The following is a 27,824-nucleotide window of genomic DNA, read 5'->3' as shown; positions in this document are numbered from 1 at the left end:
TATATGTGTGTGATAGATTAGAGAGGGAAGAGACATGGGGCAGAGAAATTAATTAGGAAGCTATTGGTGTAATTCACAAGGAGGTCATAAGTGTTAGAGTACTGCCATGAGAGTGGAAAGGAGACAATAGGAGAGATATTGGTGCAAGTGTGGTAACTGAAGAGGAGCAGGGAAAGGGGGGAATTACAAAGAGCCTAGGAGTTTTGAACATGGATTACTGAAAGGATGAAGTATTGTTAGCAGAGATAAGGAATAGAAAAAATAGGATGATAGGTTCAGAATGGTGAAAATGGAGCTGTAAATCACAGATGACTTTATAAAAACTGACAACCTGATCCTAAAATTTATATCAAATTCAACCTGGAGTAACCAAAAATATCTTGAAATGGAAGAACAATGTTGGAGCCCTTTCCAACCTTAAAACTTACTGCAAAGCTACTATAATCAAAGCAGTGTGGTACTGGCAATGAGGCTAGACATACAGAGAAGTGGAATAGAGTTCAGAGTTCAGAAATATGTACAGTAAATTGATTTTATTCAAAGAGTGCCAAGACAATGGGGAAAGAACAGTCTTTTCAGCAAATGGTGCTGGGACAACTGAATCACATGCAAAAACAGTGAATTTGGACCCATACCTCACACCATATACAAAAATTAAGTCCACATAGCCTGAGAAGTCTAAATGTAAGAGCTTAAACTATAAAACACTTAGAAGAAAACATGGATGTAGATGTTAATGACCTTGAAGTAGATAATGCTCTCTTAGACATGACACCAAAAGCATAAGCAACAGAATAAATATACATAAATTGGAAAATCATCAAAATTTAAAGCTTGTGCTTCAAAGGACACTATCAAGAAAGTAATAGACAACCCATAGAATGGGAGAAAATTTTTGCAAGCCATGTATCTGATAAGGGACTTGTATTTATAATATATCAACACTTACAAATCAGTATTAAAAAGAAAAATGACTCAATTTTAAGATGGGCAAAGGAATTACATAGATATTGCTTTAAAGAAGATATACAAATGACCAAAAAGCATGTGAAAAGATACTCAACATCATTAGTCATCAATGAAATACAAATCAAAACCACAATGAGATACCACTTTATACCCACTAGGATTGATGGATAAACAATCAGTTGTTTAAAAAACAAAACAAGGACAGAAAATAACAAGTGTTGGTGAAGATGTGGAGGAAGAATTGGAAGCCTCATCTGTTATACATTGCTGGGGGGAATGTAAAATGGTGCAGTCCCCGTGGGAAACAGTCTGGCAGCTCCCTCAAAAGCTTAAATATAGAGTTACCATATGACCCAGCAATTCAACTCCTAGGTATTTCAGAGAAATGAAAACATGTCCACAGCAACATTTCTCATATTAGCCAAAAAGTACAGAAATAGCCCAAATGTCCATCAACAGATAAATGGTAAATAAAGAAAATGTGGTGTGTACAAATAAAGGAGTATGATTTGACCATAAAAAGGAATGAGGTACTAATACATGGATGAACCTTGAAAATAGTATGCTAAATGAAATGAAAGAAGCCAGTCACAAAAGACCACATATGAACGGTCAAAATTAGACGAATCCTTAGAGACAGAAAGTAGGTTCATGGTTGCCAAGGGCAGGGGGTTGAAGAGTGGTGGGAGTGGGTAGTAACTGCTGTTGGGTACATGGTTTCTTTTGGGGATGATAAAAATGTTCCAGGGAATTCCCTGGTGGTCCATTGGTTAGGACTCTACATGCTCACTGCCAAGGGCCCAAGTTCAATCCCTAGTTGGGGAATTAAGATCCCACAAGTCTTGTGCTGCAATCAACAAAAAAAAAGTTCTAAAATTCATTGTGGTGATGGTTGCACAACTCTGTGAGTATACTAAAATCTGTTAAGTTGTACACTTTAAATGAGGGAATTGTATGGTATGTGAATATCAATAAAGGTTTAAAAAAATTTTTTTGTTTAAGTCTTTTAGTGGAGCTACAGCCATTGATGATGACCAGCTGCAGATCTTTGAGCAGTATACACTGTCAGTTGGTCCTGAAAAGTTGATAAAGATTACAGAGAAAAGACTTTTGGATATCATGACACAGAGGTCTAGTCTCTCCCTTCAGGAGAGCAATTTCAGGAGAGCAGTGAGATAAAAAATGGGATTGCAAGAAGTATGTATAGGTAGCCAATAAGTAGACAAATTTGGCGATGAAGAAAACAGGATAAAGAGATGGACAACTTGTAACCTAAAGGAACTGAATCAGTAGGAAGGCAGAGACTAAAGATGTGAAAGATCTCATTGGTGATACATGGCTCTTAGAGCAACTGGAAATAGGATCTAGTGCCCAGCTGGTAAAATTAGCCTCAAGAAAGAGAAGGAATATGAGGGAAGACATTTTCAGGTAAAGAAAAGAGGTAGAAGAAGGCATTTATTAGACATAGCTTTGACTAGCTTACTCAAGCATAAGGCAGAAAAAGTTTGATCTGGAAAGATATATATCAAACTTTTTCTGATCCTTGACTGAGCTGATTGAAACTATGTGTAATGAATCAGGAATTACCTTTGGAGAGAGAGTAAAGATGAAGAAAAGGAGATTTTTTTCCCCTTTTATTTGATAGACTTTTATGTTTGATTTTTTTAACATGAAGAATTTACTTTCAGGATAATTGTATTTTTAAAAAATTAGACTAGATGCTGCAAGAAATGTAGTTGTTTACCAATTGGAGGTGAAGCAAATAGTTGCCAAGCTGCACAGAGGGAGTGGCACATGTTAATCACTCAATAAATGTTTATGGAATTTGTTAAGTTGGAGTTGTAACATAAGCTGTAGAAGATGAAATTGGTTTGATTTCTCAGCTTTCTCCAGCAGAACAGAGCTGAAAATTCTGACAGTGTGATTTATCCAAAGGCTAAAGATTAATAAGGCTAAAATGACAAACATGTTAGGGAATTAAGTATGTTTAAAATGACAGATAATATTCTCCAAAACAGGTAGCGGAGCACGTGTGAGGACAAAAGGTGGGCTGATGGATGTTGAAAATAGAAGAAAAACTAGGACACAGGAGTTATAATGAGAATAAAGAGTAAGTTCAATGGAGGAAACATGGAAGGATGGCAAACTGTACACAGAAAAGGTAGTTCAGAGTCTTAGATGTGAAGCAATTCCAAGTGCTTCCTTATCAGGCTCCAAAGCATGACTATGCCCAGGGATAAGTCAAGCAGAGTGCAGGAGGACATCACTGTTATTCAAAAGGTGAAGAAACTGTAATGTCAGAGAGCTAGGAGGGCCACAGTGGAAAGCAGCATCTCTCTCTTGTTCAATGTAGTAAACTCATTGCCCAACCTAGTGCGTGGCAAATAGGCATTCCATTAACATTTCTTGAATGAATGAATGAATGACTAAGGTAGCACTTATCATGGTTATTTGTTTTCCTGTCTTCCTCCCTTATTGGACCAGGAACTCTTAGAGTCTTGCTTGTTTCTATGTCTCTAGTGCCCAGAATAGGGAAGAGTAGGTACTTGAATCAAGATTTGAGTGAGTGAATGAATATTGAACTGCAGAGAATGATAGCAAGGAAATGAAAAGACAGAAAAATTATGAACCAGATACCAAAATCCTCAAGGAAGTTGAAAAGAATACATTATAGGTCTGTAGATAAGAACATTGATAGTATTTGCTTAGAATAAGCAAATGACATTGACCTTAAAAAAGGAGAGACTGATGAGAGGGAGGAAAACTCAATTTGGAAGTTAAAAATAAGGAATATACTAATTTCTGTCCTTGTGTTCCCTGTGAATTCTGGAAGAATGAGCAATATGTTTTCTTCTTTGACCCCCACCACAACCAATCTGTCACCTAACCCTTTCCATTTTTTTCCAAATTTACCTCACTATGCTTCCTGTTGCTCTTGTGCTCAGAATGCTTTAAGACCCTTTTTGCCAATATCTTTACCTCCAGTCTTCCTCTCTTTGGCCTTGCATGCAACAGCAAAAATCAAAGTTCCTAATAAGCATTAGTTTTGAATAGCATCAGTACTGGTCTCAGACTTCAGTGTTTCCCATTTGAGCATCAAACCAAAGGAAAATTTCCAATTTTCAGTTTGAGTGTCCACCATTAGTCCTCTCACATGAGGTGAGCTGTCCTCATTTCTAGTTGCTTTGACGTTTACACTGTGAACAAAATACCCCACCTTTTTCAAAGCTTCTAATTACCCTTTTCTCTACCCATCTAAAGCCCTGAGGACTCATTTAAAAAAGAATTCTCATTTTCCTTCCTGGCTGCTATTAAAACAACTCTCCCAGTAACACCTGCCTTCCTTTATCCTTTCTTCTTCCCTAGCACCAAACACTCAGGACTGATATCAACATTCATATGCTTTTCTTGTGTGACAGTGTATATTGCCCAATTGATTCTACCATAGGAGTATCTCCCAAATCCAACTCTTCCTCTGAGCCTTCCTGCCACTGACTTGGATGGTGGCAAAAACCTCCTGATAACTTTCACTTTATCTTGCACTATAATCAAAGGATCTTTTAAAAATGTAAATTTAATCATGCCTTGTGCATATGGCACATGTGTGCATGCACACACACAGTGTTTGAGACATTTCATACCTTTTAATGAATTATTTTTTTATTGAAGTATAGTGATTTACAATGTTGTGTTACTTTCTGATGTATAGCAAAGTGATCCAGTTATATTCTTCTTTGTGTATGTCTGCTAATCTCAAACTCCTATTTTATCCTTCCCTCACCCATTTTCCCCTTTGGTAACCATAAGTTTATTTTCTATGTCTGTGACTATTTTGTAACTAAATTCATTTGTGTTATATTTTAGATTCCACATATAACTGATATTATATGGTATTTATCTTTGTCTGACTTACTTCACTTAGTATGATAATCTCTAGGTCCATCCATGTTGCTGCAAATGGCATGATTTCATTCTTGTTATGGGCAAGTAGTATTCCTGTGTGTGTGTGTGTGTGCACGTATACAAACACAGCATACCATATTTTCTTTATCCATTCATCTGTCAATGGACATTTAGGTTGCTTCTATGTCTTGCTATTGCAAATAGTGCTGCTGTTAACATTGGGGTGCATTTATTTTTTTGAAATAGAGTTTTCTCTGGATATATGTCCAGAAGTGGGATTGCTAGATTATAAGGTAGCTCTATTTTCAGTTTTTTAAGGAATATTCATATTGTTTTCCACAGTGGCTGCACCAGTTTACATTCCCACCAACAATGTATGAGAGTTCCCTTTTCTCCACACCCTCTCTAGCATTTGTTATTTGTAGACTTTTTAATGATGGCCGTTCTGACCAGCGTGAAGTAGTTTTGATTTGCATTTATCTTATAATTAGTGATGCTGAGCATCTTTTTACATGCCTATTTGCCATCTGTATGTCTTTGGAAAAATGTGTATTTGGGTCTTCTGCCTATTTTTTGATTGGGTTGATTTTTTTGTTGTTATTATTGAATTGTATGAGCTATTTGTGTATTTTGAAAATTAAGCCCTTGTCAGTCCGTAACTTTCAAATATTTTCTCCCATTCTGTAGGTCGTCTTCGTTTTGCTTACGGTTTCCTTTGCTATGCAAAAGCTTATAAGTTTGACTCAGTTCCATTTGTTTATTTTTGCTTTTATTTCTATTGCCTTGGGAGACTGATCTAAGAAAAATATTGGTACAATTTAGAGACATTTCATAGCCTTTAAGTAAAAATCCAAACATTAGCCTGCCTGGTCTATCTGGCCCTTTGTGCCCTAAGTCATGTTTGCCTCAACAGCCTCACTTCCACCACTCCCTGCTCCAAGCCTTCATGCAGTTCCTCCTCTAAACCTAGTCCCTTACCCATAATCCCCACAACCCTCCTTGCTTCCTTCCCCTACCTTCACCCCATGTGCCTGTAAATATTTCCTAGTCTTTTTTTTTTACTTATTTCAAGATAATCATAGATTCATAGGAAGTAGTAACAAAATGTATAGATGAGTCCCACGCACTCTTCCTCCAATGTTGGAGGATGGCCTCCTCCAATGTTGCCATCTTGCACAATTATAGTATAACATCAAAATCAAGAAGTTGACATTGGTACAATCTATACAGCATATTAAGTCTTAACCAGTTATACATGTATTTGTGTGTGTGTGTGTGTGTGTGTGTGTGTGTAGCTCTCTGGGATTTTATCACATGTAGCTTTGCATAACCACAACCACTGCACAATCAAGGTATAGAACTGTACCGTCACCACAAGGCTCTCATGCTACCCTTTTATAGCCACATTCATCCCTTACTCCTGGCAACCACCATTCTCTTCATCTCTCTAACTGTTGTTTCACCAATGGTATATAAGTGGAATCATGCTATACAGATTTTGAGATTGGTCTTATTCACCAAGCATCATTCCCTTGAGATCCATCCATGTTTTTTGTACGTATCAAGAATTTCTTTTTATTGATTAACAATATTCCAGTGCTGTGAGTGTACCACAGTTTGTTTCCCCATTCACTGGCTGAAGTACATTTGAGTTATTTCCAGTTTGGGTAGTTAAAAATAAAGCTGCTATGAACATTCAGGTACAAATTCTTATATGAAAATGTCTTAATTTCTCTAGAATAAATGCCCAAGAGTGCAATTTTTAGATTGTATGGCAAGGCCATTTTATGTTTTTATATCTTTTGGTTTTTGTTTTTTTTTTATATATCTTTTGTTATACTTCGTTGCTGCATGCAGGCTTTCTTCAGTTGCGGCGAGCAGAGGCTACTCGTCTTGTGGTGCGTGGGCTTCTCACCGGGTTCTCTCGTTGCAGACCGCAGGCTCTAGATGCCGAGACTGGTTGCAGCACGCAGGCGCAGTCGTTGCAGTGTGCAGCCCGCAGGCACTTGGGCTTCAGCAGTTGTGACACACAGACTCCATAGTTGAGTTTGTAGACTTAGTTGCTCCGCGGCATGTGAAATCTTCTCATTCCTGGAGCAGAGACCAAACCCATGTCCCCTGCACTGGCAGGCAGATTCTTATCCACTGCCCCACCAGGGAAGTCCACAAGTCCATTTTTAGTTTTGACAGGAACTGCCAAACTGTTTTCCAGAGTGGCTGTACCATTTTACATTCCCACCCAAAAGGTATGAGTGATCGAGTTTCTCCACATCTTCACCAGCAATAGATATTTTCACTGTTTTTCATTTTAGCCATTTTGATAGGTGGCTCATTGTATATCTTCTCCTCTTGTAAGACCTCACAAGAGTTACTCTGCCTCCTGCTCTGTGCCATCTCTGATACTTCTTTTTTCGTTGTGTTTTAATTATTTATTAACATAGTCCAAGTTCCCCCTCTGCTCTGAGCTACATGAAGATGAGAACTGTGTCATATTCATCTTTTTCTTTTCCTGAAGCATCTGGTACAGTTACATACTAGATACACAGAGGGCACTCAGAAAATGTGTGCAAAATGAGGGAATGCATGAAATGAAAAAAAGCATTAGTCTTGCTTGCCTCCCCATCCTCCCCATCAAGCTATAAACCCTTTTAAAACAGAAATCATGCCTCCCTCTGTATCTCCTGGCAGCAGCTAATAGGGTGCTCTGTATGTGTAGCTGCTCAGCAAATGTTGGCTAACTATTCAGGTGGCTTATCTTCCCTCTGCACTCAGGAGATAAGCACATGAAAGAGGGAATAGGCCCGAGTATTTCTGTATTAAGGATCATATGTCATAAATTTTATAATATTCTTATATCTCCACAATCACTGAATATTTGTCTACGTAGATGAGAAATCAAAACAAACTGGTCTTTTGAGTCAAAGAATGCCTCTGTGGCTGAGCAGTTTTCAATGCCCTGGTTACATATGAATTTTGGAGGACAGCATTTCATATCCCTGCATTCTTTTTGCAGTTTCAGAAGAATCTGGGATTTTTCTGTTTTTACTCCACTGGTATAATTTGACATGTTGATTATGAAGGGGTCATTAACTACAACATTTTTATCACTTTTTGACTCTGCATTTTCTCAACTCTGAAGTATGTTAATTTGCACTTGTTTGTATGTCTCTGTAAGAGTTACTCAAGCCCTCGAGGACTGGCATTTGTCTAGGAGCTAGATTGTAAGCCCCTTGAGAACAGGGACCTTATAACTCCTAGGAATGCATTCTGGACATTGTCAACATTCAATTAATGATAATGCTAGAAGCCTGACTAAGGTCATCTGTCACAGGGATAATTTCCTTTTCATCTCTAAGGCTTCTGTCAAAAAAAACGAAAAAAGCTCTTAGGTTGATTTGATAGCATTGAATGATTCTACCCAAAATTATGTTCATTTTACCCACTACAGTTTGTTCTTTGGAGTGCTTTAAGATTTATAGTTTTGGATCAGTTGTTCCAGTTTCCTTCCCTATAATACTCTGGTTACATACAAATTGGAGGGGGGATTGTATTTCATAACCCAGAAGTCCTTTAGCCTAATAAAAAGTAAGCTGATAACATCTATGCTTTCAAAAAGAGTTTAATTCTCTTCACCAGCCCTCATTGATAAGTAGGTGATAAACTCCAAGTATTTTAAAATCTTAAATTATCAGAAATAATCATTCATTCAGTATATTGTCCTATTTTCACAGATTGAAAATAGCATAAATGTGTGCACTATGTCCTGTGGCTGTTGAAATTAAATTACAATGGATATTTAAAGGAAATCTGAGTTCTAAAATAGAAAAGCAAATTTGGTCCTTGGTGAGGATGGAGGTGGGGGGAAATTTTTAGTATGTCAGGTTTATTGAGGTATAATTTACATGAAGTCTGATTTACCCCTTTTAGATGGAAAGTTTGATGAGTTGACAAGTTGGGTTTTTTCCTTTCACTATTTGCTGATTCAGCTATACCTCTAACTACCCTCACGACCAACCTTAGACCAAACAGACCTATCTTTTTCTGACATTTTATCTACTATTTCTTTTCCACAGTGTACTAAAGGAAGTGTACGTAGCCTTTAATCCCAAAGCAGTGGTCTTACAGCTGGGAGCTGATACAATAGCTGGGGATCCCATGTGTTCCTTTAACATGACTCCAGTGGGAATTGGCAAATGTCTTAAGTACATCCTTCAGTGGGAGTTGGCAACACTCATCTTGGGAGGAGGTAAGTACAAAGGAAGGTCACCAGGAGAATTTGTTGACCTTTTGCCATGTTTTGTCCATTGACACTGAGGGAAACTTGGCTTTCTTAGATTGGATAATACCAGGCTGCCCATGGTCCACAAGCCTGAGTGAATGAATTCTGCCACCTTCACGGTTCAGCATAAGGAAGTACTCTGACACATTTCTCCTCAGCCTGGCATGTGCATTGACTCCTTGGCACTCTGAAGTCTAAGTTTCCATTCCTGAAGCAAAGGTGCTTTGGTTAAAGGTGACATCAAATCTTATTTAAAATAGAGGATGTTGAGCCCAGTGGACTTTGATCCATCTTCTCTCAGGATCACCTTTGATTCCCAGTTCTAATCATTATCTTTTGGAAAGATACCACTAAAATTCTAACCCTACTCACATACAAGTAATAAACACATGAATTAATTGAATATCTAAGTTGAATTCAAGAACAACTTCTTCCCCACTAAAAAAGCATGGATTTGTTACAATAAAGCAAAATTGAGAGATATAAAGCATCTCTTGGGCATTCTTACCTTCAAAGTATACTTATATTTTGTAGTACTTAACCAACAGAAAGCTGAGTCTATTCAACAGAAGCATTTACACAAACCTGAGCTACCTTCGATGGTGCTTTGCTTAGAACCTTCTATCTGGCACAATCTTTATTTTGTTAAATGAATAGATTAGTGTGTTAAAATAACATGGTCAAGCAGATTGAGCTTAAAGTGTATGTATTATGGAAGTGCTAATAGTTTGTTGTTTGTCAACCTGTTGTAAAAACCAAATTAAAGGAGATTGTGGGGAGGCCTTACGAAAATGAGTGAGAATTCAACACAAATGCACAAGCATGGTCTTTTGGCAGCCTCAAACCCTAGAGAGATTGAAATTGAAGGTGCTTACAAGAAACAACCTCTTCTGAAAAGCTGGCAAGAAATGTATTAACTTCAACTCAGGGAAAAGATAACATTGATAAGTACTACGGACATATTACTTTCCTTGACAGCACTAAAGACAGTGATTATGATACAGGTAGGCCCAGAGGGAAGAAAAGAAAACCCTTTCTGCAACATACAGATGTGTGAATTCTACTTTTGTTTGAGGCTACAGCCTTTACTTTAGAACTTTCAAAGCCTCTTTGCTTTCTCAGCCCCAGGTCTTGGCTTTAGAATATATAACTCTTCTTATGCAATATGTGTATTCCTAAAAATACCAGTGCATAAGTGGGAATTCTTGCAAATTATATTGTATGCCAGAGAGAACTTGCTACCTAAAACCTATGGGGATTCCTTTTGAAATCAAATAATCATACCCAATAAGCTGATCTGATCAATTCAGATTTTCCATGTTGGGAATGTTTAAAGGAATACCGATATTATTTCACTTAAATTCTCAAGCCCCAATATCACATAGACAATTGGCAGAGAGGGCCACATCCCCAAACTTCAGTGGACTCCAATGAAGCCAAAAAGATACATTGCAGAAGCCCCAGCATCCCCGACCTTACACGGAATAGAAAGGCTTAAGAAAAGGGTGGCCATATGTCTCAATTTATACATGTTATTCCAGTATAATTATTAATAGTGTCCCTTTTTACTCTTAAACATGTACTATTGTGGGTGATAAATGATATGGTCTCCCTACCTAAAATAGACCAGATTCTATTCCCCGCAGAACCCTCTGAGGTTAGGAAATTGTTCCATTTTATCCTTACACTCTTGGAATTTAGCTAAAGGCCAATGTTCTAGCCCTTGCATGGCAGAACACATCTATTCAGCACAAAAATATGCTGATTATTAGCCAGTATAACATGGCTGCTGGGTGACTGCGACAGAACCTGACGAGGTGGGTCAGAGCGTCAGTCAATAGTTCCCTTCCTCATCTTATTCTCTTTGATTTCTGCACTATGCCTGTGTTTTGTGGAGAAAAGGAATGCTGATATGAAAAGAAGGAAGTCTATTTCTGTCAGCATTTTCCTTTTCTCTTTCCTGGAGGTTTCCACAGCTGTATCTGCCAATAGGTTTAATCTACAAATCACATCTAGCAGTCATTTTATAGAATTGTTGCAAAATTCATCACAGAAACCTTTACTTTGAGTAGGTCGTCTCAAAAGATCCAAGTTTCTTGGTGGAATTGAGGAGCTTGGAGTCCTCTGGAGCATATTCATTCAGAGATGAGAGTCTTTGGATCTTTGTAGGCTTTGGACTTCCCAGTTCCACACTGTGCATGGCCTGATTGGTTCGCTTAAGTCTGCCTACTAAGTGGTTCAAAAATATCATTAAAGATGCATAGGTATAATCTTGCAAGTTAGAATTATCTTTTTAGCCCTTTTATTAAAACATTTTTCTCTCCTTCCTTACCCCCCTTTCCTCTCCTGCTGTTTTGTGACTATTCTTTCCTAACTTCACAATTCTTGATGGAGACAGGAGGCTATAACCTTGCCAACACGGCTCGATGCTGGACATACTTGACCGGGGTCATCCTAGGGAAAACACTATCCTCTGAGATCCCAGATCATGAGGTAAGTAAGGCTCTGACAGTCCTCTCTTCTTTAAGGGGAAGAGCTGAGTCATTCCACCTAATCAAAATCACGTCCTCACCACTCAATACTGTTTTGTTGAGAGACACTCCAATAACAATAACACACTGTCTTGGCAGAATAGTGGGCTCTTGTTCCAAAATATCCAAGACCTTCTGCCTTTTTTTTTTATAAGAGATCTCAAAGGCCAACCAACTTTAATCTCTCAATTAATTACAGAGACTGTGGGAAGGGGTCACCTGTTCATACAAAGAAATCTTTGGAATATGTGTATATTTTCATCCTCTCGTCTCAAAACAGAAGAGGTAATTTTTTTCAAATATAGAAACTGGGTTCTCCTCTATCTTTAAAATGTCCTATAGGCAGTATGTCGCACCTCTGTTCTTTGGTGGTAGTCCTGATCTCTCACTTTTCTTTGGCTGATGTAAAATTTAAAAAAAACACACATAACCACTACCAAGACAGGTCTGGTATTTTTTTGACAATTAGCGGCACACAAAATTTGGGGCAGAACCATCCAAAATATGAAACATGTCATTTAAACTTTTGCCATTTTCTTTGGTCATATGAGATGGACTTTATGTTTTCCAAGCACAGATGTCTGTTCTAGTTTTCTCAAAAGAGGTGTATGTAATAGAAAGTTCTCTGAGAACTATGAGTGTGCTGATCCCTTTATCTGAAAGTATACCCCTTTGCTTCCCACCCACTCCATCACCTGGTAAGAAACATGTTATCACAGATCAGGATGTGTAGCTGCAGGCTTTGGACTCTGACTTACAATAATGAATCAATGGCTGCCACCCCACCTTCTCAAGGCATTGCCCAAGGAGTCTAGATGGTACTTGGGTTATAGCATTTTGATTCTTGCTCAATGCAGAAGCTGTATACTTGGGAGCATGATGCTTTTTTAGTTACTATTATTTTTTTTTAAATTAGAAACAAGTTAAACTAATTCCCTCCCAATTTTCTTCTACCCATAGATGAGGTATAATATGTATCTCAGAAAAACCACTCAATGTGTCTAGAATACAAATAAAAGGCACACTATAATTTGAGACAATTTACTGGTGTCAGGGTTAATAGAAGTCTCTTTTCGTTATTTGACTTAACTTTATTCTGCATTTGGAAGCTTTATGAAGTATAAAGGTAAGTGAACAAATTACATTTGTGAACAAGTGTAATCTCTGTTATTGCTGTGGGAGTATCTCAGATTGCATTGTAATTTAAAGCACTGAGACTTTAAAAACTGATCAAGTTATGTCAAAAAACAAAGTTTTAAGCTGTAGAAGCCTGAATTGAGAATGAGTGTCCTGTTCCCAGGAAAAAATGCAAATCTATAGATTCACCTATCTTTAAAGGTTGATAAAATTTTACTGAAGATGAATACTGCCTCTGGTACTTAGGAGATGCCTGGCTGAAAGTGGACTTGGACTTCTAGATAGACACGTCCTATCTTTATACTGATATAGTCTGCCAGATTAAATGAGATATAATGTATGTAAAGTGCTTAACACAGTTCTTGGCTCAAAATAGGCATTTCTGAAATGCAAGTTTTCTCCTTCCTGTTTGTATGCGCCTAACAACTTCTTATATCCAGACGTTTATGACTGTCATTCATAAATTTGTCCAAACTCTTTCAAATCCCTTCTGTCATATCCTTCTGGTATAAGAGATGTGAGTCATCCAAGAGGGAACAAAGAAGAAAATTGAAATGACAGTCTTCCAGGTACAATAAGATAGCATTTTAACGAAAATTGCTCCAAAAAAGCCCACACAGTATAAAGGCATATATAAGTTTTCTGCCACAATACACAGTTGCACAGAAATATCCTTTCAGTCCTCTATAATCAGATCAACAAATGGTAGCTCAAAAAAACTACCCGTTTTTTTACTGACCACCCGTTGTATGCCAGGCACTATGCTAGGTGTCTTGAAAGAGACTAGGTGTCTTGAAAGAGACAAAGACACTAAGACCTCATCCCCTATCTCAAACAGCCTGAGATAAAGGGGAGTGTGAGTACTGGGGAGATATGTAAATACACAAATAATTATATTACAAGACAAAATAAGAACCACAAGACTGTAGGAACAATGGCTATGGAGATGTGCATCAAATATAAAGGGCATACAAAGGAGTGAACAAAACACCCTGCCTTCCATGAGCTGAAAATGTAATTGAGAAATCTAATCAGTGAAAAGGTCAGGACAGTGCAGCAGGCAGCTGCAGTCTGCTGGCTAACACCCTCAGTGTCTTCCCTCTCAGTCTCAGGCTTTTGTTCTTCTGTCTCCTAGGATAATAATCCTCCTCCTCCAGATGCCCTTTTCCTACCTCTGTACGGTCTTCTTCAGTCCAGCTTAAAGTCCTATGCTTTTAAAAAGCCCTTACCTAAATATACCAAGGCCCTTTGAGCTTTTCCTTCACATTCATTTGTTCGTTCATTCGTTTACCAAAAATTCATTGGGCCCATACTACTTTGCCAGGCCCTATTCAAATCTGGATTCAGGACTACAGAGATCAACAAGATAAACTCAATGTCCTCAAAACTCTCATCGTCTAATAGAACAGAACAATGTGTTCAACCCAGGACAGATGAGGAGCACAGAGGAAATGTTTCACCAAGACTTTTAACTGAATATTGAAGGTTGATTAGGAGTTTGCCAGGTGAAGAAGATGGAAAGGCATTATGAGCAGAAGGAATAGAAATTGGAAAGGACCTGGTGCTTCATGGGACCAGGGAGAAGTTTGATATAGTAGTAGAACACAGGGTTTATAAGAGAGAGTGGGAATGATTAGGGCTTGAATGGAAATTGGAGCCAGAGTGTGAGGAGACTTGAATGATGCACTAAAGAGCTTACACTTTTTTTTTTTTTTTTTCTGTGAAAACAAATGAGCCTCGGTTTTTAGAAAACTTACTCGGTAGAGTATGGAAGATAGATTGCAAAAGGGAGAGAGCTAAAAAAAAGTCAAACTTGTTAAGAGGTTCAAGGATACTCCTATAACACTCAAGTCTGTACCATTCATTTGGTCATCTGTGGTTTTGGTTGTCTGTATTCCCTTTCAGTGCTCATAAGAGTGTTAACACCCAGCAACTTGGTATTCATTGAATAAACAATTGAATCAATGTTTGAATAATAAGTGTCTGAACATCCATACTGGAAAACATATTTTTAAGATGGAAGAATTAGAAGCATAATCTAGCCTTTTTCTGGTAACTATTTAACCCCAGTAGCAACTACCCATTTTGCAAGAAGTACCAGATATCCCAGTAGGAAATAGATGTATCTATGGGAAAACACTAGATCACCAATGAAGAGAGTTGGGAAGGTACATATTAGAAGTGATTAGCAGTGAAATTTCAGTCATAACCCTCATGAGATACCAAATCAGCCATGCCCAAAGTCACTGATCAAGGAACTAGTTCCAGCCCAAGAATTGCAGTGCCAGGTTGGCCAGCCAGGCATGGAATAAAGAGGCAATCTCAGTTGGAAGAAGAGTTGGGCCCAGCTGGGAAAAAATGAGAGGAATGGACCCTGCCCATATGACTGGCCCAAGTATTTCTACCATAGAGAAAGCCCAAAGATGACATGGGATCCCATAAAAAGTCCAGTTCATGGCTAATTTAGCAAATCACCCAGTACATGTAATAAGGTTATGGACTATTATATATAAGAATGCTGTGTAAGCCAATAATACAATTTGGATCCTATGATCTAGGCCAGATTAAGACAATTATATTATAGACAGTTATATTCATATATATATATATATATATATGTATATCAGGTATGTTTACATATTTGAATCATAAAGTAGATTTATGAACAAAATTTAGTGAACAAAAAATACTTATTTAAACAAACTTTTTGATGGACTGGTTAGACAAGTTACGCCTCATTCATATGAGGCATAACTCAAAGAATACATACAGTCACTGAAAAGAATTAAGTGGATTTGTATAAAAGTATGTATTACTAATATAAAATAGTCTTTCATTGCAATCTACAGGTTGCACTGAATCCATAGACTGATTTGAGGAGACATAATATCTTAACAATATTTACTCTTTCAATCCATGGATTTGCTATTTCCCCCTACCTAAGTCTTTAATTTCAAATTTTAATTTATACTTTTCAGTAAACAGATCTTACACAAATTGTGTTAAATTTATTCCTAAGTATTTTGTGACTTTGATATTATATATATATAACTGTAGTTATAAATATTTTCATTTCAATTTCCAATTGTTTGTTGCTAGAATATAGAAATACAAATACAATTGATTTTTTATATTTATCTTGAATAATGTAACATTGCTGAAACATTAGCTCTAGTATTTTTTGTAGATTGCTTCGCATGTTCCATGTATACAAACATGTCATCTGCGACTAAAGAGACTTTTACTTATTCCTTTACAATCTTCATGCCTTTTATTTTTTTATCTTGCTTTATTACACTGGTTGGGACCTCCAATGAAATGTTGAATAGAATGGTGAGAATAAACATCTTTGTCTGTTCCCGCTTGTTTGGGGAAAGCACTTAATCTTTCACTATGAAGTGTGAAGTTAGTGGTAGGGATTTTTTTTTTTTTAATATCTTCTATTAGATTGAGAAAGTTCCCTTCTATTCCTAATTAACTGAAAATTTTTCTCACAAATGAGTCTTGGTTTTTGTCAGGTGCTTTTTCTTCATATGGTGTCCTCTTATTCTGTTAACACAGAAAATTGCATTAATTGTTGCTTTTTTTTAATGTTAAACTAACCTAGCATTCCTTGGATAAACCCTACTTTGTCATAGTATATTATCCTTTTTATATATTGCTGAATTCAGTTTGCTCAAGTTTTGTCAAGGATTTTTGGTCTGTGTTGACAAGGCATGTTGATCTGTTTTTTTGTTGTTGTAATGTCTTTGTTTTTGATATCAGGGCCATGCTGATCTTATTAAATGACATGAGAAGTATTCCCACGTCCTCTGTTTTCTGAGTTTATATAAAATTGATACTATGTCTTACTTAAAAGTTTGATAGAATTTATCAGTGAAAACATTTGAACCTAGAGTTTTATTTGTGGGAAAGTTTTAAATTATGAATTCTATTTCTTTAATAGTTGTATGGCTAGTCAGATTTTCTATTTCTTCTTTTGATAATTGATCTTCAAGGAATTTGCTTATTCACTCATAATTGTCCTTTATTGTTCTTTTAAATCTATAAGAGCTATAGTGATGTCCCTTCTTTCATTTTTAGCATTGCTAATTTTTCCCCCATTTTTCTTCATCATTTTAGCTAGCAGTTTAATAGATTTACTGAAGTGTATTTTCTTAAAAGAAGAAGCTTTTAATTTCATTGACTTTATTTTTCTTTTTAATATTTCATTAGTTCTGCTCATATCTTTGTTATGTCCTTCTTTCTATTAATACTTATTTGTATTGCTTTTTAGTTCTTGTTCTAGTTTCTTACAGTAGAAGCTTAGTTCATTGATTTCAAGCCTTTCTTCTTTCTTAATATAAGTATTTTATGCTGCAAGTTTACATCTAAGCACTGTTTTAGCTGCATCCCACAAATTTTGATATAATCTCTTCATTTGGTTCAAAATAGTTTATAATTTTCTTCTTTGACCAATGGGTTATTTATGTGTCTATTTTTAAAAATTAATTTCCAATATTTGAGGACTTTCCAGATATTGTTATATTTATATTAACTTTAATGTTGTTCTGCTTAAAGAACATACTTTACATAATTGCAGTTCTTTTATATTTATTGCAGTTTGTTTTACAGTCCAGCATATGATCTATATTGGTGAATGTGTCATGCAGTTTGTGATGAATGTGTATTTTGATGTTGCTGGATAGCATTTTCTATCATTATCAATTAGGTCAGATTAGTTGAGAGTATTGTCTTCTATATCCTTACTGATTTTTTGTCTGCATGTTCTGTCAGTTACTGAGAGAGTTGAAATCTCAACCATGTTTTTGGATTTTGCTGTTTTTCTTTTTAGTTGTGTCTCTTTTGGTTTTATCTATTTTTGAAGCTTTGTTATTAAATGTATATACACTTAGGGTTGTTATATCTTCTTAACAAATTGGCCCCTTTACTATTATGAAATAACCCTCTTTATTTCTGGTAATATTCCTTGTTCTAAAGTCTACGTTGTCTGATTTTAATATTGTCATGCTTCATTATGATAGTATGGTATATCTTTTTCTGTCCTTCTGCTTTTGAGCTATTTATGTCTTTATATTCACAATGGATTTCTTATAGACAGCATATAGTTGGGTCATGATTTTCTTGTCCAGCTTGACAATCTCTGCCTTTTAGTTGGAGTGCCTAGACAACTTATCTTTAAATTATTTACATGTTAAGGTTTAAGTCTATCTTTCTGTTTTCTTTTAGTCCTCTCTGTTCTTTATTTCTTGTTTTCTATTTTGCCTTCTTTTGAATTACATGTATTTTTAGGATTCCATTTACCCTCTTTATTTGCTTATTAGCTATAACTTTTTGTTTTAATTTTTTGTGGTTGCTCTGGGCTTTACAGTATGCATTTTCAACTTATCATAGTCTACCGTCCTGTGACGGTCTTCTTCCATTTTTCCCTTTTCCTTTCATGTGCTATTGTGGTCATATACTTTACTTTTGCATATGTTATAAATACCATGATACATTGCTTTATATTCCTTAAACTGTCAGCTATATATTTTAAATTTTAAAGTATTTATTCATTTAAAATAAAAATAATAATTCCTGTGCATATTAGCACAAATAACATGTTGTGAGTTTTGAAAAACTGTATTTTCCAAAAGAAGAAGAAACTTCATGAGAAGAATAGCAATGCTATACATTTTTGCACATCTCTGTAACATATAACAGATGACAGCTGACTTCTCATACCTGCTTCTAAATTCAATGTGTTTTGACATTATTTTTGTTAAAGTATATGGAGAAAAATCTAGCATCACATAGATCTGTAGATGGAAAAGGGAGGAGTATTTTAATAACCTTTACAGGTCATTATGGATAGTCTTCTTTGAAACTAAACAAAAACTCTACAAATGGCAGTTTCTTAAAGGACTTCTGTATGGAATCTGAAAACCTATCAATGAACTTTTGATGTATTGTTACATTAAAATTCATTGGTCATCTTCTACTTTGAAGAAATATTTGACCAATCTTATTCATATTGATTATTTGGAAAATATCAGTTCAGTAAGTTATACAAATATTACAAATATTGAAAAATTTTATGCAGTATCAGAAATCACATTAACTGTTATGAATGCTAATCTCATTGGAACAAAGCTTAAGTTTTAGGAAACTGTCAATCTTATAGTGGCAGAATGAAGATGTTCAGAATTCTGAATTTCATTTAAAAACATATGTATTGTCCTTGGCAACAAATAGTGTCATTTCTAATATTTAACCTAAAGTCGTAGGCTCACTTCATTTTTAAGAAAATATCTGCCAAACCCGTGGGAGACCTGGGTTCAATCCCTGGGTTAGGAAGATCCCCTGGAAGAGAGCATGGCAAACCACTCCAGTATTCTTGCCTGGAGAATCCCTATGGACAGAGGAGCCTGACGGGCTATAGTCCATGGGGTCACAAAGAATCAGACACGACTGAGCTACTAAGCACAGCACATCTGCCAAATATCCAAGTATTTAATCATGGTTTCTCCATTAGTTATTCTTTCACACAAAAATGGTATTCCACGAAAAGTGGCTAGTTAAGTCACAGCTTAATCACAGATGCACTTTTCCTCAAGACAACCAATATAGTATAGTTTATAACAGAAACACTTTTTCCTTGCCTCCTATTTTGTCACACAGAATATAAAATCCAGGATCAGGATGTGATACTTTTTAGTGCATCACCAAGGTCATTCTTAAGTGAAACTGGATTTTTTTCTCTTTGCTGTGTGTTGTTGTTCAGTTGCTAAATCATGTCTGACTCTTTGTGACCCCGTGAACTGCAGCACATCAGGCTTACCTGTCCTTCACTATCTCCCTGAGTTTGCTCAAACTTATGTCCAATGAGTCAGGGATGCCATCCAACCATATCATCCTTTTTCACCCCCTTCTCCTCTTGCCCTAATCTATCCTAGCATCAGCCTTCTTTATGGTCCAATTCTCATATCTGTACATGATTACTGGAAAAAACATAGCTTTGACTAGACGGACCTTTGTCAGCAGAGTGATGTCTCTGCTTTTTATACAGTCTAGATTTGTCATAGCTTTTCTTCCAAGGAACAAGTGTCTTTTACTTTCATGACTGCAGTCTCTGTTCACAGTGATTTTGGAGCCCAAGAAAGTGAAATCTCATACTGTTTCCACTTTTTCCCCATCTATTTGACATGAAGTGATAGGACTGAATGCCATGATCTTCGTTTTTTGAATGTTGCGCTTTAAGCCAGCTTTTTCACTCCTCTTTAACCTTCATCAAGAGGCTCTAGTTCCTTTTTGCTTTCTGCCATTAAAGTGGTATCATCTGCATATCTGAGGTTGTTGATATTTCTGCAGGAATCTTGATTCCAGCTTGTGATTCATCCACCCCAGCATTTCATATGATGTACTTAGCATGTAAGTTAAATAAGCAGGGTGACAATATATAGCCTTGATGTACTCCTTTCCCAATTTGGAACCAGTCCATTGTTCCATGTCCAGCTATAACTATTGCTTTATTGTCCTGCATACAGGTTTCTCAGGAGGCAGGTAAGGTGGTCTGGTATTCCCATCTCTTTAAGAATATTCCACAATTTGTTGTAATCCACACAGTCAAAGGCTTTAGCATAGTCAATGAAGCAGATTGTTTTTTTAATTCCCTTTTTTCTATGATCCAGCATTACTGTCTGTATTGCTCTGTGTATATAGCAATAAAGAATATAATAACTGCTGGTATACTTTGGTACTACTGCCTTAATTTATATACCATGGTTTTGGCAGTTTTACCCACCATTGCTTTTGCATATTTATGCAAATATAGTTGCTCTGCGATGAACCATATAATATACAAATATATATAACTCTAACCCTAACAAGTTATTCAGCACTCTTAATATTTTAGCACCACTTGTGATTGTTGCTAACCATTCACATAAAAAAGGTCTTCTTCAAAGATTAGTGCTGATACTATATGACTACAAGCAAAACAGCAAATCCAGCCACATTTATAGTCTTGTCTGTTTTACAGTCTGAAAATAATAAGTCTTTCACTGAAAACTAATGAAAGAAATCATATGAGATCTAAATAAATTGAGACATACTATATAAATAGTGTAGATTCAATATTGTAAATATGTCACCTATGGGGGAAGTGTCATGTAAGAAGACAATACAAAGAAGAAAACATTACATCAAAAGATGGATTTAGCACAGTTGAAGGATACAAGATCAACATAAAAAATCAACTATATGTCTATATACTGCTGCTGCTGCTAAGTCGCTTCAGTTGTGTCCGACTCTGTGTGACCCCATGAACGGCAGCCCACCAGGCTCCCCTGTCCCTGGGATTCTCCAGGCAAGAACACTGGAGTGGGTTGCCATTTCCTTCTCCTATGCATGAAAGTGAAAAGTGAAAGTGAAGTTGCTCAGTCGTGTCCGATTCTTCATGACCCCATGGATTGCAGCCTACCAGGCGCCTCCATCCATGGGATTTTCCAGGCAAGAGTACTGGAGTGGGGCGCCATTGCCTTCTCCAGTCTATATACTAGCAATGAACAAATGGAAATTAATGTTAAGAGAATGAAAGAACAAACCACAGACTGGGATAAAATACTTATAAGTAACACACCTAATGAAAAGGACTTATATCCATAATGCATAAATGACTCTCAAATGCAGTATTAAGAAAATAAGCAACCCAGTAAAAAATAAAGGAAAAAATAACCAATTCTCCATATTTAGAGCTAAATGTTTAAATAAGCAAGTTACTCTGCCATTTAAAAAGAGGCAGTGCTATGAGTTATTTTACTAACTTTTCATCCAGTGGGCACTGAGGAATGTCAGCTGTCTAAAGTTTCACTGGTCTCTAAGCTATTATGTGCATTTCTCCAGCCCATGCAGTGAAATGATTTACGCATAACATGCTCCAGTGACTTTTTCATTTCTAGTTTGAAAAGTTCTAACAAACAATTTTTGGTTTTTAATAAACTCATCATTTCTACACTTGTGGTACACCATTTCTACACTTTAAGTACACTTAAAATACTCAATTTCTTTCCCTTTAGCTATGTATGGTCTGAAAATGATGCCACAACTTAAATAGTGAATTATTTTAAAACTATATGAAAATGTTCTGTGGATAAGACACTACAAAGTAAATTAATGACATATATAAAGATAATTGTAATCATGTTTTCATTTATTGCTTACAATTTCACCCCATGTGTTTTGAAGTAAATGTTTTCCTTCCACGAGTCAGAGCTTTTACCAATACTGCAGTTTCATCTTTTTCAGCACCTTTAAACATAGATGTTATAGCTTGGATTTGAGAAAGCAAGTCTTCTAATCTCCCTTTGTTAAGCCAGCAATCCATATTCTTCTTATGTTCTATCTAGATGGAAGTAAAATTCTGGGATTTCAAAATAATAATTTACTAAGGGGTTTACCTGGTGATGCAGTGGCTAAGATTCCACACTTCCAGTGCATGCGGCCTGGGTTTGATCCCTGGTCAGGGAACTAGATCCCACATGCCACAACTAAGAGTTCACATGTTGCATGCTGAAACAAAGACTTGACACAACCAAATAAATAAACATTTCAACAAATAATGATTTAACAAATAGAATAGTTACAGAGATTATAGCTGGTATGACTGAGGATACATTTTCCATGTCCCTCTTATGGTTAAGAAGTCCAGTACATGGTGCCAGTACTTCGGAGGGGAAAACTGAGAAGCTTAAATGAAAGAATGGAGGAAAAGACCCAGAGCCTAACCTGGCAAGAGGTCTCATAGTAGGGGCACTGGTTGTATGAGCCCTAGCAAGAGATGTAGGGAGACTAGGTAGCTATTCATACCAACCAAGAGATACAATGCTTAGTCTAGAATGCACCAATTAGCAGTTCTGGACCACACCTCCTATACCCACAGCTGGGCTATACCACATTTGACTAGACTGTGCTGCTCCACTTACTCTGCCACTAGGCTGACAGCCTTCCTTACTGCTCCATAATCTTCAGTGGCATTCCTTTGCAGCACATATACAGCCACCACTGGACCTATGGCTTTCAACACTGCCCTAAATTATCATTTAAAGACATTTAAAGTTGATTTTTAAAAACATCTTCTATATTAACCCTTTCCCACATTTTTCAGTCCTTTGTGTAGATCCAGGTTTCCATGTAGTAAAAGTACATTGTTCTAAAGAACTTAAGAACTTAACTAAAGCAACTTAAGTTTTCTCATGGTATAGGTTTTCTAGCAACAAATTATTTTAGCTTTTGTTTGAAGTCTGTTTTAATTTTTGAAGGATATTTTCACTGTGCATAGAGTTCTAAGTTGATAATTTTTTTCCTTCAGAACGTTGAAGATATCACTCACTTGTTTTCTTGCTTGCGCATTTCCTCATGAAAAGTCAGCAGTCATTCTTAGCTTTATTCCTTTGTATAATATATGCCTTTTTCCCCTTCTGGCTCCTTTTAACTTTTGTCTTTGTGACTAGTTTTCAGCAGCTTGATTAGTTTGTCCTGGTGTGGTTTTCTTTGTGTTTATCTTATTTTGGTATTCATTGAGCTTCTAGGATCTGAGGGTTTATAGTTTTCAAATTTAGAAATATTTAAGCCATTATTTTCTGTCCCCTTTTTTTTCTCCTCTACCCCAGGGACTCCATTTAAACCTATTAGGTCAGTTTTATTATCCCGTAAGTCACTGCAACCCTTTTTATTTTTTTTCCAGGCTATTTTTCTCTTTACTATTCTTTTTGGTTAATTTCTATTGCTTTGCCTTTAAGCTCATTGATTTTTTTCTGCCATGTGTAAGTGCCATTAATCCCACCTAGTGAAATTTTCCTTTCAAATATTATACCTTTCATCTCTATAATTTCTATTTCTTAAAACTCTTTCCAAAGAAATTGAATCTTTTTAAAAAGATAACCAAGAAAAAGTTTGCTGTTTCTCCCATTGTGTTCATACTTTCTTTTCTTTCTTAACATCCTTGAACATATGGAGCATATTTATAATGGCTATTTTAAGGTCCCTGTCTAGTAAATTCCATTATCTGTCATTTCTGAGGCAGTTTCTATTGATTGATTTTCTCTGGGTTGTAGATCACATTTTCCTGCTTCCTTGCATGTTTGGTAATTTTTTTTTAGCTTTTTATTTTATATTGGAATATAGCAGATTAACAATTTTGTGACAGTTTCAGGTGGACAGCAAAGGGACTCAGCTGTATATATACATGTAACCTAGTAATTTTTAATTGGATATCCAACATCATAAATTTTGTATTGTTGAGTGCTAGATTTTTTTATTGATTTAGAGAGGATTGTACTTTTTTCTGATAGACAAGTTATTGTGGATATATTTGATTCTTTCAAGGTTCATTTTTAAGCATATTTAAAGTAAATTTTGCATAGCCTTTGCTCTAGGGCTAACTTAGCCCATTTTGAAGGCACTGCTCCTCTAAAGTTCCTGCTTATAGCCCATGTATTCACTGAGGTCTCTCCACTTTGGCCCTGTGTGAGCTCTAGGAAGTGTTCATTTTACAAGTTCTCAGTTGTTGTTTCCCTGAAAGAGTTTCTAGACTGTCTTTATGAAGTTTTACCCTATACATCTTCAGATTGGTGTTCATGAAAAGACTCAAGGGGAATTCTATGCATATTTCTATTAATCTTTTTTGGGGGTGGATTAGTTCTGTTCCCACAATTTTTAATTGCCCTGGCTTTTCAGAACTCTAGTCTCTCTGTCTTCTCTGCTTGGAGATCGCTCAGCCCTATTTAGATCCCACAAAGTCTAGAGATTACCTCCAGCAGAAAGCTAGGATGATGGTAGGGCTCACCTCACTTACATCCCTTTTCTCTCAGATCACTTTCTGTTGTTGTCTCATGACCAACGTCTGAAAATGAATGTTTCATATATTTTGTCAATTTTCCAGTTATTTCTGAAGAGAAAATAATTCCACATCTCTTTCCCCTCAGAGCCAGAAGCAGAAGCCCTTTACTTATCTGCTCTCATTTTTTTTCTGCCTTTATTTTTGAAGGATATTTTTGCTGGATACAAAATTCTACACTGACAGTTTTCATTTTCTTCTGCCCTCCATTGTTTCTGTGTGTATAATATGTTTCCCTGTATATAATATGTCTTATTTCTTTGGCTGCCTTTATAAGTTTATCTTTGATTTTCAGAACTTTGGCCATGTGCCTTAGTGTGTACTTTTGTTTGTATTTATCCTGTTTGGAATTCCCTGAGTTCCTGGATATGTGAGTTGCAACTGGGGGTATAATTTGGAAAATTATCACCTGGTACTTCCTCACTTTTTTCCCCCTATTCTTGCTTTCCTTTCTGGGATACATGTCACACATGTGTCGGATTAATTGATAGTGTCCTACAAGTCACTTAAACTGTCATTTTTCTTCTAATATTTTTTCTCTATGCTTCAGTTTGCTTGATTTCCATTGATCTATCTTCAGGCTTACTAATTTCCTTCTTTAGTATTCAATCTGCCATTAATCCCATTCAATGAATGTTTTATGCCATCTCATCCAATGATTTTTTTGAACTTCTTGATTTTGAAATGGTTTTAGATCCAGAGACAATTGTAAACATAGTACAGCAAGGTCCCATGTACCATTCACTGTTTCTCCCAATAGTAACATCTTATATATCTGTGGTAAAATATCAAAACCAGGAAATTGACACTGGTGTAATCCAGAGACCTTGTTCAGGTTTGACCAGTTTACATGCACTCACTCATGTGTGTGTGTGTGTATTTAGTCCTATGCAGTTTTATCATATGTATAGATTGATATAACCACTACCACAGTCAGGATACAAAACTGTTCCATCACTAGAAAGACACCCCCCCTCTACCTTGTGCTACTCTGTTATAACCACTGCTGCCTTCTTCTCTTCCCCCACCCTTTTCTAATCCCTGGAAGAAACTAATCTGTTCTTCACATCCATATTTTTTTTTATTTAAAGAATGTGATATAAATGGAATTATGTAACATGTGACCTCTTGAGATTGGCTTTTTCACTCATAATCTCTTGAGATCTGTCCAAGTTGTTTCATTAGTAAATAATTCATTCCCTTTTATTGCTAAATAGTATTCCATGGTATAGATGTACCATAGTTTAACCATTTATCCCTTGAGGAACATTTGTGTTGTTTCCAATTTATGACTATTAAAATTAAGCACTCATGTATAGTTTTTGTTTGAATATAATTTTTCACATCTCTCAGATCAATACTCACAAATACAATTGCTGGATCATATGGTGTGTATAGCTTTGCTCCTTTAAGAAACTGACACTCATGCTTTCTTTTTACTACCGTTTACACAGTATATATTTTTTCCATCATTTTTACTTCAACTTCTCTTTATCATTATATTTAAAGTGATTATTTTACAGACAGACTATTATTAGGTCATGTTTTTAACCCATTCTACCAATCTCAGTATTTTAATTGGTGTGTTTAGATCATTTGTCTTTAATGTAGTTATTGGTATGTCAGGGCTTAAGTCTGCCAGTTTGTTTGTTTTCTGTTTGTTCTCTGTTTTTTCCTCTTACCTTCCTGTGGATTTCTTGAAAATATTTTAGGAATGTCACTTTTACTTATCTACAGTGTTTTTGAGTGTTTCATATAGATTTTTTAGTGATTGCTTTAGGTATTACATTTTATATATGTAACATCAAAGTCTATTGGTATCAATATTTTGCTACTTTGAGTTATAGAAGCCTTCCCTGCCTTTATGTTCCTTTATCTTCTAATATATCTTAAATATTTACCCTTTACCCTCTAATATATCTTAAATATTCCCTCTATATACATTGAGAACCACATCAATGTTATAGTTTTTGTTTCAACCATCAAACAAATTTTTGAAACTCAAAAGGAGAAGAAAACCCAGCTCTATTAACCCATATTTTTACTCTTTCTGTTTTTCTTCTTTCCTTTTTGGTGATCTAAGATTTCTTTTATCAGGACTTCCCTGATAGCTCAGTTGGTAAAGAATCTACCTGCAATGCAGGACACCTGTTTCAATTCCTGGGTTGGGAAGATCACCTGGAGAAGGGATAGCCTACCCACTCTAGTATTCTTGGGCTTCCCTTGTGGCTCAGCTAGTAAAGAATCCACCTGCAATGTGGGCGACCTGGGTTTGATCCCTAGGTTGGGAAGATTCCCTGGAGAAGGGAAAGGCTACGCATTCCAGTATTCTGGCCTGGAGAATTCCCTGGACTGTATAGTCCATGGGGTCACAAAGAGTCAGACACAACTGAGTGACTTTCACTTTCACTTTTCTTTCAAGATTTCTTTTATCATTTCCTTTCTGTTTGGAAAACTTCCTTTGGCCATTCTCTTAGGATATGTCAGATGAAGACAAATTCTATTGTTTTTCTTCCTCTGAGAGTGTCTTGGTTTGTATTTTACTCCTGATGGATATTTACACTGGCATAGAATTCTGACTTGGCAGTTCTTCTCTTTTGGCACCTAAAAAATGTGCCTTTTTCTTCTGGCCTCCATGGTTTCTGATGAGAAATTCGCTGTCATTCAAATCATTGTTTCCATAATGGTAAAAATGTAAAATGATACATCATTTCTCTATCTGCTTTCAAGATTTTGGTTTTGGTCTTTTGTTTTTATGTTTCAGATATTTGATTATGATATGACTTGGAGTGAACTTCTTTGGGTTTATCCTGTTTAGTTCATTCAGCTTCTTGAATCTATAGGATTATATCCTTCACCTAACTTGATGATGTTTCAGCCATTATTTCTTTGATTATTTTAAAAATGCCATCTTCCTTATCTTCACCTACTGGGACTCTGATGACACAAATATTTGATCTTCTTTCTTGTCCAACAGGACCCTATGTCTCCGTTGATTATTTTTCAGTCTATTCTCTATTGTTCAGATTGGGTAATTTCTATTCTTCTACTTTCAAATTCACTAATTCTTTTCTCTGTCATCTCCATTTTTCTAATAAGCCTATCCAGTAAGGTTTTTGTTTTGGTTATT

The 27,824-nt window shown here is 36.1% G+C and overlaps 1 protein-coding gene across 2 annotated transcripts in view; it reads left to right on the top strand.

The window, feature by feature from the left end:
- The window catches only part of HDAC8 (histone deacetylase 8), a 248,094-nt gene that overhangs the window by 98,665 nt on the left and 121,605 nt on the right, over positions 1-27,824 (top strand). For both annotated transcript variants that reach the window (XM_006070018.3, XM_006070019.3), the window contains exons 8-9: positions 8,946-9,118; positions 11,550-11,644. In XM_006070018.3, the coding sequence (XP_006070080.1) occupies positions 8,946-9,118; positions 11,550-11,644 (268 nt within the window). The remainder of the gene's footprint in view (positions 1-8,945; positions 9,119-11,549; positions 11,645-27,824) is intronic.

Source organism: Bubalus bubalis, chromosome X (genome assembly GCF_019923935.1).
Source record: "Bubalus bubalis isolate 160015118507 breed Murrah chromosome X, NDDB_SH_1, whole genome shotgun sequence".
Classification (NCBI taxonomy): Eukaryota; Metazoa; Chordata; class Mammalia; order Artiodactyla; family Bovidae; genus Bubalus; species Bubalus bubalis.
The sequence above is the reverse complement of the archived record's forward strand: the minus strand, read 5'-3'. Positions and strand labels throughout refer to the sequence as shown.